The 15,102-nt window shown below is 35.8% G+C and overlaps 1 protein-coding gene across 2 annotated transcripts in view; it reads left to right on the top strand.

Moving 5' to 3' along the window:
• LOC137159571 (formin-like) overlaps window positions 1–15,102 on the top strand; it is a 233,597-nt gene that overhangs the window by 78,752 nt on the left and 139,743 nt on the right. For both annotated transcript variants that reach the window (XM_067558036.1, XM_067558037.1), the window contains 2 exons: window positions 4,485–5,311; window positions 8,791–8,941. In XM_067558036.1, the coding sequence (XP_067414137.1) occupies window positions 4,485–5,311; window positions 8,791–8,941 (978 nt within the window). The remainder of the gene's footprint in view (window positions 1–4,484; window positions 5,312–8,790; window positions 8,942–15,102) is intronic.

Raw genomic sequence — 15,102 nt, forward strand, 5'->3', positions numbered from 1 at the left:
TCTGGGAGCCTGTGACAGAGGCTGATTAGTGACACAAAAAACACTTCTTCAAAACAAAGTATTATTTATTCCTTCACCCAAAGGAACATAGCATACAGAGCAAAAGGGGTAAGAAGGATTAAATGCATGAGTCTTACCTGCACCTTTATCTTTCCTCTCTTGCTTTTGTAAACTCCCCTCAGCCCAGTAAACACCCTTTCTGGCTGGGAGAGACAGACTGCCTTCTGCAGTGCGTTCTCTGGGACATTCTCTCTCAGTGTGCATGTCTGTCAGCGTGTTGACAACCCATTCACTCTCCTTCCTGCTTAGCCCCGGCATCTTTAAGTTTTTAGCATGTGATCCAAGGTTTGGCCTGGGAAAAGAAACATTGTTAGCTCAGTTACAGCCAAGCAGGTGCGTTCCCAATGTTGTTTCCTTAAGGGTCTTTGGTATCCTTATATTTGCCATTAATTAGTTTTCTGTTAATTTCTCCCTTTCAGCTTTTTTTTTATTTAACTCTGTGTAGCTAGTCAGGGTAACACCATACAGGCAAACTGAGGTTGGTTCTCTGGATATTTATTTTAAAAAATAGCTATTTCCTTTATTCTCCACAAGAATATTTTTGGTAAGCTTGTTGGGGCATACTCTATATGTTACACAGATATCTGGCTATGTAAATCCTTGTAAAGCAAATGTTTGCAGTCCCTAATAAATTATGGCAATTTGGAAATCACAGTAGTCATTTTATTTTGTATTTATTTTGTATAACTGTAGAATTAGAAATGTGTCGAAGTATAATATTTTATCACTTGGTATAGATAAAAGAAAAAATAGTATTTTCTTTGCATTAAAAATTGACTGTAAACATAATGTCATTAACAATAATATGGATTTAAATATCCAGTATCTGCTTCAGCTAAATTTTTACACTTATTTCGTTCATTGCAGAATATTTCAAATTAGGATTTTCAACTTTTATTTCATGTTTAGCTGGCATCTGAAGCAGGTGCAGAAGTCCACCTAGACAATCATATGCTACTTCTGGCAAGAGGATTTGAAAACTACTTTTTTAAATTGCTTTGCTGAAAATGGTAACATAGTATTGTATACAAAGTTTTCTAAAGTAAAATTGTTTGTAATGATGTTTTAACAGTTATTCTTGCAAACAATATTTTTTCTGGGATGTATGTAGTATGGACATAGGTAAATACCAAAGCAAACATCTTTTGGAGAATGTAGTTTTTTACTGTCTTGAGATGCAGTTCATCATTATGAAAGGCCAGTCTTTTTCTCTATTAACTAGATCAGTGGTTATCAGCCAGGGATCCATGTACCTCTGGGGGTATGCAGAAATCTTCTAGGGGATACATCAATTCATCTAGATATTTGCCTAGTTTTACAACAGTCTACATAAAAAGCACTAGCAAAGTCAGTACAAACTAAAATTTCATACTGACAATGATTTGTTTATACTGCTATATATACTATATACTGAAATGTAAGTACAATATTTATATTCCATTTGATTTATTTTATAATTATATGGTAAAAATGAGAAAGTAAGCAATTTTTCAGTAATCATGTGCTATGACACTTTTGTATTTTTATGTCTGATTTTGTAAGCATGTAGTTTTTAAGTGAGGTGAAACTTGGGGGTACGTAAGACAAATTAGACTCCTGAAAGGGATACTGTAGTCTGGAAAGGTTGAGACCCCCTGGACTAGATCCTCTGCAGGTCAGATTTCCAATATGTGATATTGCTGGAACTCATTTTCTTTTGTCCTGTGTGTGATTTTGCCTGATGATAAATGTTTAATCTCAGTGTAAAATATCTCTGTAGTAAAATATTTAGAAAAAATGAAGTTTTGGGAAATCTTTTCCTTATAGTTTGACCTTAAAAATCCAGAGAAAATATAACAACTCATACTTTAGCTGAAAATATTAATTCTGTTGTTTCTTACAGTGGAAAGTTATTTTAAAATAATTATATAAATTAATAAAAAGAAAAAGACAAAGCATAAAACTGCCATCTAAGAGACAGTTTTCTTTGAGTCAAAGCAATAGTTTTAAACCTCACTATGTATATTTAAATACAAAGATTTGTAATAGAAAAAATATATATATACTATCATCACAATTGCTTTGGTACGTAATTAAATCCATCAAGTAGCTTTGATAATATACTCTGCTTGTCCTCGAATGTGTTTTTAAGGACGCTGCTCCAGATTTACAGCTAGGAAAAGCTTTCACTTTGAAAAGCAAATAGTTTTATTCTCCCATTTTGTTCTGTTGGGAAGTTTTTTATGTAAAATAGAAGGGAAAAATATTGTGATAAAACAATTTAAATGGCTGTATTCTTTAGAGAGAAATCCATTGCGTTTTTCAAAGACATTACATCATTTACAGATTAGTGTCCTTGCGTTTGGGGGGAGTGGGAAAGAGTTTGAACTAAAGTAAGTCACAATAAACTTTGGTAGAGAAGTAATAGTTCAATATGGAAAAAACCAGAGCTTGAAGTGGTCTATTGTTTTTAAATGTCTGTCAGTGTGCTGACTACTATATTTGAGAGGACCAAAAAGTGTACAGTATAATAGCATGTGAAAGAATCACTTTAGAAACATTTGTATCCAAAGGCCTGATCTTGCAAATACTTATACTATTGATCGTAGTTCTGGCACTTGACAAAATGGGATTACTTACAGAAAACAGAAAACAAAGTTTGCTAGCTTTTGCATTGTTAAGTACTTTGTTCATGTTCCCTGGCTTTATACATTTTTATAGAAAATCTGTCCATTTTTTTACTTTTGACAGCACTTGATTATACAGTCAATTTAAATGACTCCCCTGTAAATCAGTTATATTCCTTTTTTACTTGTGTAAGTCTTTCAATAGTGACAGGGAGGGGAAATATTGATTTTGTTTTGTTTTGTTAAGATCATCACTATCTGATTACTTCACAGAGATGTTATTGAATGGTCACAAATGTTGTATTTATTAATAAAATAATAACACCATTATTAATATAATACATGTGACTACCCTGGAGTATTTGTAACACATTTAATACATCCATTTAATTTCATAGCATAAAAACCAAAGTTTTGTGATATGAATTTTTTTTTTTCATTGCTTAGATTTTTTTAAAAAGTGTCTGGCATTTGTACTTATCGCAACAAAATCTCTTTAATTCCCTTTTGGGTCCAAAGACTGATTTTACTGATTTGTAGTTTAAATTGCTTTTTGAAAAAAATATGGCATTTTTAATCTTTAAAAAAAAACCTGTACACGTGAAGGAGGGTGTTTTACCTGTGTGTGAGAGCAATTGTTAGTGGGGAGTGCTTTTAATACACTAGTATTTCTTGTTGAGAAGCAATTTTAATTTTCCTGTGAATAGTTTAGGAAAGGGGAGTTTTTTGAGACGTTCAAAATGTTCTCTAATTTCTCAGAATGTTAAGCATATAGTGGGTCTCTATTAAAATTAGCACAAAATACAATGCATGTGACATTAAATCTGAAACCATTTTAACCAGATATTTCTAATGGAACATTGTAAATAGCATAAATTGATCAATTTAAATTTATTTAATACAAATATTAAGAGTTTGAATCATGTCCAAAAGTACAATCCTGATTTTTAAGAAGATAAACCCCCAAAGAATAAAACCAACAAACAAGTAAAAAAGAAAACGAACAAAAAATTAAAATTAGTGAACATGAAAACCAGGTGAAATAGATGTTAATGACTGTGTACAGTCAATGCAAATGGATGAAAGTGAAAAATGAAAACAAGGCCCTTTCTAAAGCACCAGACTTAAAAGAATGAAATGAAAAAAGGAATCTAAAGTTTGGTACATAGGCAAAGGATTTTTTTTTTTAAATGCAGCCAGCTAACACTCATTTACAGCTAGACTGAATTACTTGGCGTCACATAGCCTCCCGTGCTTTAGTGGAGTGGAGGTGAATGGAGGTAATTTACTTCAGCCCTTGAAATATTGCAGGTTTTTTCCCTCCATCCACCCCACCAGTTCTGTGAGATGATACATAGGGAAGATGGAGCATTGATGCTTTCCTTTCCTCACCCATTTGTTTCCTGGAAGGAGCATCTGGTGTTCAGATGCTGTGTTCCACACTGAACCTGGTTCTTGATACAAGAGTCTGAAAGCACTGACGTGGCTGCTTGGGGAAGGGGGGGGTGAGCCTGACATGTTTGCATTAAGGCAAATTACAATTTAGGCCTCAGTTAGTAAACTGTATTTTCGATGTATTCTGAGTAATTATTCATGAAAGGTGCTTCACTGAAGAATATATTTTTACTTTTCATGAATTTAATTAAATCTGGGAATTTTCATAAAAGAATTAAGGAGGTTTAGAACTCAGAGACCTGTAAAATTCTCCAGTTTTAGTAAGCAGTATATCTGCATAAAGTGTGCCACATCCTTATATAATACCTAATTATGCACGAGTTTTTACATGGTGGGTGTTTTTTTGTTTTTGTTTTTCCACAGTCTCAGTTTGAACTCCAGATCTTTCAAATTCGGGGAGAGCATGCAGTATTGACCACAAAGCTTGAGAAAACCATTGCAGATCTCAAGAATGAACTAGAAAATAAATTAAATAGAAGAAATGAGAAAGCAAAGGACGTCTGTGTATCCACTGAAGATGATAACCCACCAAAGACTTACAGAAATGTATATATACAAACTGACAGAGAAACCTTCATAAAGCCTAGTGAAGAGGGAAACAGAACTGTGAAGAATAACCAAATAGTACCTAAAAAGCTTAATATTTCTTCTTTAAATCATAATATTTCTGCCCCGAATAGCAATACGGAATTATGTCACCATACGCTGTCTTCAGAAAGTTTATCTTGTGAATTGAAACCAATATTGGTACCTCCACCACCCTCACCATCTCCTCTTTCTGAGCCTTTACTATCAGCTGTGGTCCCTCCACCACCACCCTTGCCACCAGGTTTCGGATCCACTCCAGTGACATCTCAGTTTGAATTTGGGCCACTGCCACCTCCACTTGTTCCAAGTTGTGGGAATCTTCAGCTGCTGCCGCCGCCGCCACCGCCACCACCACCACCACTGCCGCCGCCGCCGCCGCCGCCACCACCACTCCCGGGTTTTGGGCCTCCTGGTCCACCACCTCTGCCTGACTGTGGGCCACCTCTGCTGGAAAATGGTCCTCCACCACCACCACCACCACCTCCTGGGTTCTTTTTCAATAGCACTTTATCTTCAAACCAAGGTCCGAGAAAGCCTGCCATTGAACCTAACTGTCCCATGAAGCCTTTGTACTGGACTAGGATACAAATCAAAGACAGCAGGTAAAAAGTTATTTCATTTGGATTCATAGGAATAATTTATGTAGGATGAGCATGTACAGTATTTAAGGATTATTTGGAAAAAAAAAAAACAGACGATAAAGAAGAGTTAAAGATAGAGCAAAAAAACGGGGAGAGGAATAGGAAAGGGGGGGAAAAGTTTTTAAAAAATCAGAAGATAGGCCAAGGTATAAAAAGCACAATAGATAATAAGCAATGGTTTTTTAAATGGAGAAATATGACTAAAAATTGTAAAAGGCATGAGTTAAAACAAAAGTAGTAGATATAGGCAAGATTTACAAATATAGCAAATAGGCAAGAGAAAAATAAAAAACAGAAGACATGCATCTAATATCACTTCAAAGAGTTAGTCTATTATTGCTTGCTGGTCTTGTCATTTTTGATTGCATGATCTTTAGGGCAGGGAGTGTATTGTCCTCTATGGCCCCAATTCTCCAACTGTTATATCTGTGTTTAACATCTGTGACTAGTTCTGTGCGAGTCAGTGGGAGTAAGGTTAAATAGATGCGTAATTGTTTCTTTGAAGGGTCCCTGGGCCGGCAGCTGGCATGGGAGTCTGGAAGCCCTGAGGTAGTCCACATAGGGCTGCTGCAGTGCTGATGACTCTAGAAACCCCGGGGTTTGCAACTCCAAGGCAGTCTGCATGGTGAGACTGTCCCCTCAGACCCTGGAAGCCTGGAATTTCCAGCAGCCCACCAAGTGGTTGTTTGTCAAAAGTTCATCAAATCTGACATGTTTCCATGAAAAATGTGGGGTGTGATGAACTGGCATTTTCCTGACCAGCTTTGCTTACAGCACCACTCAGTGAAAAGACAGAGAGACAGGGACACTTTTGCATTTCCAGAGTTCATTTTCTGAAGATTTCTCTCAAGTTCTGCTATGTTCTCTGACATTTCTTGTGGTTAATTATGGTAGCAAAGAACTCTAAGTGACTTAATTAAAAGGAGGATTCTGTTTCAGAGCAGGGTATTACTAGCTCAACCAGAAGTTGCAAGAATTTAAGTGAAATTATATGGCTGTGTTATGCAGGAGGTGATATTAGGTGATCGTTGTGTCCCTTCTGGCCTTAAAAATCTATGTATCTATGATTCTGGAGCAGAGATGTAGGAGTCTCAGTATAGTACTACAGATGGGACACTCTTTAATCTGATTTATATATTAAAAGAAAAGATGTATTTTTGAAGTATATTTTAAATATATTTTTGTCTTCTTTTAAAAAATATTTTGTTTATTAATTTTAAAATCACATGAATGATCTGTTACAGTAAAATCAACATCCAGGTAGGTTGTTAAAATATGCTTAAATCTGAAAGTATTTCATTTATTTAAATCTTTAAGTTTATTCTGATGAGAGCATGATTTCATTTTCTTGGTGAGGCCTCTGAGGGAACTAGTAATTCTACAATGTTAATTCCAGTATAACACAAACAATATAATTCAGAATCCTCCGTGTGAAATATCAGGGAGAAAAATTAAGTGATTAATAAAATGTCAGTTCACTTTACAGGGAAAAGGATTTCTAACATAAAGGGAACAAAATATTTTGGAATAGGTAGTTTCATGATTTTTGGGCTATATTCCCAAACCTAGAAGTAAGTATTAGGTATCGTGTATAGTATGTGAATGGTACTAAAAAGTAGATTAATAGATTTTAGTGCCATTGTGATCATCTAGTCTGACCTTCTACAGATACAGGAACCTCATCCAGTAATTTCTGCATCAAGACCATAACTTCTGTTTGAGCTATAGTATATCTTTTAAAAAAATATCCAATCTTGAATAATTACCTTCCAATTACAAAAGTACTGGCCTTCCCAACAGAAATTCAATTACAGGGTAAATGGAAATAACCGCAAATGCATGGAAAATAATCATTTGCATTCTTTTAGTTTATTCCCTCCTCCCCTTCATGCATTGATATATATTAAATTCTGTTGCATATTGCACCTAGTCCGAGTAATCATTTGGTGACAGCAGCCATTTGCATATTGACGCAGTTTTATTCTTCAATTCCACATAATTTCTTGATGGTTAATAATACCATTGCCTGTTAGTGACACCTGCTGGAAGAAAAGGACTCCGCTTCTATTGAAAAGATTGAAATAATAATAGTCTTGAGGATAATTTTATTCCACTTTCTTTCTTTCTGAGGTATTGTAGTTTCAGAACAAAAGCAATTCAATATTGAGACACTCAATTTGTTGCACTATGTATTTGATTTCCCAAATTTTGGATAAAGCTGGAGTTTTATGCTCTCAGATCCCAGTGTTTAAATGCTAATCAGGATGAGTTCTGTATGTACCAAATCATTATTGGAGGTTGTGGGACAGAGAAACTGCCTTCCCTTTTTAAAATGTACTGGGTCTTAAGGTGTTCAGAATGCCGCCAACCACTCAAATACTCATCATTTTCCTTGAGGTTCAGGAAAATTTGGTCAACTGTTTGTATTACTTTTCATGTGCATAGTGCATTCCCTTGTTCTAAGCACATGAGGAAGAATAACACAAGGCTGCTGTTGCAGTATTTCCATCAATATAAGGCAGGGGTTCTCAAAGGGTCACAAGGTTATTACGGGGGGAGGGTCGCAAGCTGTCAGCCCCCATGCATGCTGTGGCTGTCAGTCCCATGGATGGCTGACAGTCAGAGCCACCCCCAGCAGCAGCGCAGAAGTACGGGCGGCATGACATGGGGGGGGGGGGGGGGGGAGTGGCCTGGCATGAGAGGGACCATCGCTTTTCTTTTTTTTTTTTTTTTTGGGGGGGGGGGGGGGGAGGAGTCATCACAGCCTGAAATATTTTCAAAGGGGGTCCCAGAAGAAAAAGTTTGTGAACCCCTGATATAAGGGTACATATACACAGCAGCTAGGAACGTGCTTCCCAGCACAGGTAGACAGACACGTGCTATCTCTACTCAAGCTAGTATGCTAAAAATAGCAGCATAACTGGGGGTACCGTGGACAATGGCTTGGACTAACTGCCCAAGTATGTACCCAGGGGGCCCAAGGAGGTTTGTATTCAGGTGTCTAGGCTGAGCTACCGCCCATGCTACTCCCAGCTGCACTTTTAGTTTTATTATGGTAGGCTGAACAGAGGTAGCACACATCTGTCTACCCAACCTGGCAAGCACACTCCCAGCTGCAGTGTAAACATACCTAACTGAAATGAGAAACCTCCTGAAAGCCTCTCTTCACAAGATATTACCCTGATGTTTCTACAGTAGTACAAATAATAAATAGTAATTTTTAATAACCCGTGGGCTTGAATGGTTTAGATAAGTACCTAAATGTTGTAGTATTTTTAATGCTGCCTTCTGCAATTTCTTTTGACACTTTATTCAGTCTAATAAATGAGAAAGGAAAAGTTATTTATCTGCTGGCTGAACTCAGCTGCTGTTCTGCTTTTAAAATCTATTGAGGAAAAGATATTATTTATGAATTTATGAAATTTTAATTTTGTTTTTAGCAAAACGTCTATGCCAACTTTATGGGACTCATTAGAAGAACCTGACATAGTTGATGCTAGTGAATTTGAATATTTATTCTCCAAAGATGCAGTTCAGGAAAAGAGAAAACGCTTATCAGAGTCTTATGAAAAGAAAACAAAGTCCAAAAAGGTATTCATTATTTTTCAAAATTACATTTCTTTGTTGCAAACATTCATGTTTCCACCTTTAAAAAAAAACAAGTGATTTACATTCTCTTTGCTAGAAACTGCCAACAAAACTTTAATATATTAAAATAAGAATTATTATTTTGTTAGTGTACAATAGATGGATTTTCTGTTTTGCTTGTAAGTGAATTATCGAACCACTATGCACAATCTACACATTGCTGTTTTTACAATGGAACACCTGCATTCTTTGATCTTAACATCTTTGTAAATATTTAAAATAAAAGTTCAAATACGAAGTATTGGGGGAAAAAAAAACTTTGGTGAAAATGTGAGGCATAAAAGAATGAGTGTGCTTCACATCACACAAGTTTTTGAGTCCATGTCAGTAGTAATGTTAAGGTTGTTTCAGTTGTTATGGATTTTTACTGAAAAATTCCAAGGTTTTAAGAAAAGCTGCTATTTGGTTTTTATTTATTTTCACCCAAATTTATCAAGTACATAGAAATATTGATTATGTTAAAAAAAATCCAACACATTACATTAAGTAGATGTGTTTATGTTAATCATAATTTAGTCTAAGTATAAAAGTCTATTAAAGATCTTACTGTCTATTAAAGTAAGGCATGTAGTGGAAGATATATGCACATACACAGCTATGTATGCATATGGGTTCATACTGTTAATGCGCAGTTTATTAAATAAACCACAGCACTAAACTGCTTTTACTTTTCTCTATTTGTTGCTTTTTTCTGTCTTTCCATTTCCCAATATTAACCCCAATATTTACCCAGAAAACTGTAACATTAATTTTTCCACTGATTTTTCCCCTATTTTAAAATTTTTGTAGTAAACACTGACAAGTTCCCAGGAAATTTTGAACAAAATAAAAACTGAAAATGAATGGCCATGAGTATTATGTAAGTGTAAGTACACTTCAAATATATTTACAATTTAAAGCAATATATTTGCAAATCCTTTCCTTTATTTAATTGCCAGGCATGATTTGATGTCCTTTTTGAGAAAACTTAATAAAGCTACTTAATTTTGCTCTTTGTTTCATTTCCCTCTTCCATTCTTTTCTCTTTCCTTGGTGCATGCTTCTCTACCATTTTGGTTGTTTATCAGGACCAGTTTTAGGGGCAGGCAGGGAGGTGGTGGCACTGTGAGACTTGGCCATTTTTTGTTTTGTTTTTTCCTTCTCCACTGATTGGCTGCCTATGAGGAGTTGTTTGTTTGTTTGTTTTTCTGATTTTTTTATTTTTTGCTCCGCCACACCAAAAGCATTTTCTACATGGCAGGCAAAATGCCTAGGGTTGGCACCACCATTATCCTCCACATACTTGCACATACTGTCTGGTTCTCTTCTTGCCTGGTCCCCTGAATGTTCCTCTCACACTGGTCACTTTGGAAGCCCCTGGCTCCTTTCCTGTAGTTCTTGCTGTTGGTTGGCAGCTCTAGCCCTACAGGTTACTGCAGTCTGTGTGTGTGGTTCCTGTTTCCTCTCCTACTGTTACACAGCAGTAGTCATTAGTGAGGGCATCTAGGATGGCTTTGCCTCGTTTTTGGTAATTTCTATGGTTGCCCAGCCTTTTCTTTGCAATTCGGAGCCAGCAATAAGTGATCTGTTATCTCCCTGTGAGCAACCAGCAACTTCTCTATAGATAACTAGTTGTCTGTGAGCCACAAGTTGTGAACAGTTGTGTGTAGAGTAAAGGCTTCTTGACTCTGAGCCATAAGAATTTAGACTTAACTCTCACTTAAGGAGCCAGGCTCTATACAGTCTATTTTGCTATTGATCAGAGTGTGCATAGACATACAAATTATAAGTAACTGTATTTTAAAGCAAAATAGCTGAATAGATATTTGCTTTTTCATCCTTAGCTAGATATCCAAATTCAAGTTTATGTTTAATATTGGAAGACTTAATGTCATTGCAAGCATAAGGTCTGCAGCCTTTTGAACTGTTCAAGGGATCTTACAAAAGAATGATAATAAATCCATTCCACTTTTATTTATCATAAAAGTCCCAGTACAGTTAAAGTGACAGTGCCGCTAGACACTTTCAGATATCTTCATAACTGTCATATTATCTTAAATTGTTACTCACACTTTAAAAATTAGACATAGAAATACGATAGGAAAGTAAAATTAGGATTCTGTCTGACAAAGAAGAGAGAGTGTTAGTCTGTGAAGTGATTGACATTGTTTTGTTACTGCAGAAGTCTCAGAACAATACATTATTATATATTATATGATCTAAGCTCAGTTGAGTTTACCTGGCAAGGGCCACAAGAGGGCACCTTGCATGTAATCTTTGCCTTTTTCATACATAATTAGAAAAACAAAGAAGCTTGACAACCTCCAGATCTTTACAGCATTTTTTATCAGAAACTATTTGTCTTAATACAATAATTAAACTAATTGTAAATAAGACATCACATTTATAAAACGCCAAATAACGTGTTAATAAAAGAGGAAGATTGTTTTTTTTGGTCCGTATAAATGCATTTTAAGGATATTAAACACACCCATTCATATGAGAAAAATTCTTCATATCATATTTTACTTTATAAATCTTTAGAATATGCCTGGTATTCAGTACTTAGTTTTATAAGTAAATCTTTTTAGTTCAATAGTGCAAATTCCTGATACCCACTTTCTAAATTTGCTGTTGCACAGTCAAAGATTGAAAGGGGAGATTCATTCTACATTTCACTGAATTTGATCCGTAAGAAAACATTTTGCTATCTAGTTGGAATATATAGACTTTAAAAGCATCTTGAATATAAATGCTATGAACACAGGCTTTATGAAGAAATTACACACCCAAATTTTTTACATTTATTTGTATTTCCTACTCCAACTCGTGCATGTAACATCCCTGAATTTAAGGTATGCAGGACCAAAATATGGAGAGCATTTCTTATCTGTTCTGAAGAGCAAATACATATTCCAGTTCACTAACTGTTCTATCCTTTTTGGTAAAATTTAAACTGTATTCTAATTTGCTATGGCTAATACAGTAGTCCCTTGCAATATTTTTTTCTTTACTCTTTGTCCAGAAGCTAATTTCTGGTAGGACTACATATTTACAGTATAGGTGGCAAGTGATATGGTACCCACTTTTTGTGGGACACGTTACCTATTTTTTCACACACCATTTGATTCCTTGCTTATCTGGATGTATGATGATTCTTCATTTTCATTTCACTATAGAATTTTATTTTAAAAAATACAGAATAGTGTTTACTGAGATTACTGAAACAAATAGAGTGTAAAAATACAGATGACATGAAAAACTAGGATGAAAATAGAAAAAAACAGAGGAAACAAATAAAAGTAACTTTGGGAGTCACACGCCTTGTAATGTCTGTAGGCATTTGAAGAATAAAAAAGTAAAAAAAAAAAAAAAACAGTTTGATTCCCAACTCCCATATCCATCCATTTTGGCTGCTGGAATGCTATATGGGTGCCTACATGACCATATCTATGGTTTGAAAAACTGCGCCCACAGTATTGTTAAATTGCTTCAGAGTAATTCAGTGTTTATAGAGCAATGGAAATGTAGTTATCTGGCACTACTGTGTACTACTTAATTGACCAGAAAAACAGGTCTTAGCGTCTGACCATAAATGACCTACACTTTAGTTGTAGAAGTGTGAGTTAAAATAAAAACATTTAGTTGGACTTATTCATATGAGCTATATTCAGAGATTTGGGCTTAAAATTATAATATAACTGCAATTTATATACATCATTGTTATTCCCAATATGTACTGCCAGTTATATTCATGTTGTCCAAGGACTGTTGCACACAATACAAAAAAAACCATTATGATCATCTAGTCTGATATCTTGCATAACACAGGCCAGGTAATTTTACACAGTAATTCCTACATCGAGCCCAGTAACTTGTGGTGGAACTAAAGTGTGTCTTTTGGAAATATTTCCTTGTATATATACATGCAGTTTCCAAAACACTTTATCAGTAATACTAAACATTTTGTCAATTAATCACTTTTAAAATACAAAAAAATAAAAACTCAGATTTTAGAAGTTAACTGAAAACCTAGGACCAAAGCTTTTCTTAAATAAGGATCCACAAGTCTCTGATAAATGTCTAGTTACTAAGTCACAATAGCACTTGAAAATCTTACAGACTGATCCCCTTGTATACTCTTGTGTTTTTCTTTGTCTCTCTGAAATCCCCAATGTCTGCTGGCCAGGTCCAATGGATCAATCATGGTGGGCTCCTTCCAGTCCAACAGGGAGTAGTTATTTTACTTAACAACAGTGTGGTATGTTAGTTAATGGTAATGGAAGGCTTATTGTGGATTTATATAGAACTATTGGTTCTTCTTTATTCATTCCCTTTCCCACCTTCCCAACTCCCCTGCCCCTTTTAAAAATAATCCGTCAAGAATCCCACAATATCATAGTGAACAGCACCTAATATTCTTACAAAAAATAATTTTTATACAGACTTCAGGAAAGACATATTCTGAATCTTCACTACAGAAGTTGACGAGTTTATCTCAAAGATGTTTTATCTCTTTTTAACTGATTCCTTGTATTACTTCCCTAATTCCTTTTTTAAGTCCTCATGAACAATAAAATCATCCAGAATAAAATGGATTGTAGCTAGGGCTTAGATTACAGTACGATGGTATTTTTTGTTTGTAGTATTTAGATTATTTAGACTTAGACTTAGTATTTAGACTATTTTAGATGCATAATTAGCATGTAATTTAAGTAAAAATTTAAAATGCTTCAAAATTGTAGGATTGATTGGAAATCTCAGAAAGAAGATCCAGAATAAGAAAAAGCGGGAATTTTTAGGTTTTTCAATCACGTTATTTAATTGATTCAGGTACAAGTAGATATGGATAGTTACTGATAAATTTACAGATTGAATTGACATGATTTTGTGCAGAAACAATAGCAAACTAGTAAAATTAGTGTAAAAAAAAAAAAAAAAAAAAAGTCTTTTTCAATTTAAAATACCTGTTGACTGAAAATGAAAACGTTTAGCAAAAAAAGTTGGGCTAAAGTTATTGGTTTTTATTTAAAATATTGAATGGTGGGAATGCAAAGGCACAGTATGTGTGGGGCTTCCCTTTATGCTCATGCCACCTAGAAATACTCTTATCATGGACACCGCCCTATTGGGATGGAGAGCACATCTTGACTACCAGACAGCTCAAGGCTCCTAGTATCAAAAAGAATCCAGAGTGCACATCAACTTATTTGAACTTTGAGCAGTTCTCAAAGCATGCAAGATGTTTCTGCCCATCATTTGATCTGCATACGTCCAGGTCAGATCAGGTCAGATAATATGACCATTGTCTACTATATAAAGAAGCAGGGAGGACAAGATGCAGAGAAGTAGTCCATCTTTTTAACAGGTGTTTCAGGCATCGGATAACCCTCTCACCCATACATATCCCAGGAGTAATAAACTCACCTGACAAACAGCCTCAGTTGGCATTTCCACACGGACCACAAGTGGGAACTTCACCCATCAGTAGCACAGCATATCTTCTAGCACTGGAATGTCCTGTCTTGGAATCTCTTGCAACACAGCACAACAAAATCTGCATGGCATACTGTTCCCAGGTTGCCCAATGACTCAACTCCAGAGGGGACATCTTCCTGGTACAGTGGACAGAACCACTGATGTATGCCTTTTCTCCCACCTCTCTGTCTTCTCAGGTACACAGGAAGACTAAACTCAACAGAATGAGAGTGATCATCATATCACCCTGGTAGCCAAGGCAATTCTGGTTCACCACCATAGTACAGCTGGCCTCTCATCCATGCATCCTGGGATTACTGCAGCCTTTCCAGGGATTACTGTCCCAGAGTAAAGGCACTGGGGCTCCCACCAGTTCAGTGTCCTGACATTTGATGGCATGGCTTTTGGATGGACAACAAGCATAGAGCGAGCCTGCTCTCTGTTCCACTAAATGGAAATGATTCTTCCTTAGGTGCCCTCACCATCACTTAGCAGCTGAGGTGTCAGGTATCCTTCTCATTCTGAAGTATCTTCTCTCATTAAAGACAGCTGGTTTGCTAATCTGCTCCCTACAGGTGCATATAGGAGCTATTACCACTCTCCACCTCCAGTGGAAAGCTCACTATGGCTGGCTTCTGACCCTGACC

This window comes from Emydura macquarii, unplaced genomic scaffold (genome assembly GCF_026122565.2).
Source record: "Emydura macquarii macquarii isolate MOO-44397 ecotype Brisbane River unplaced genomic scaffold, CSIRO-AGI_Emac_v2 contig_1876, whole genome shotgun sequence".
NCBI lineage: Eukaryota > Metazoa > Chordata > Testudines > Chelidae > Emydura > Emydura macquarii.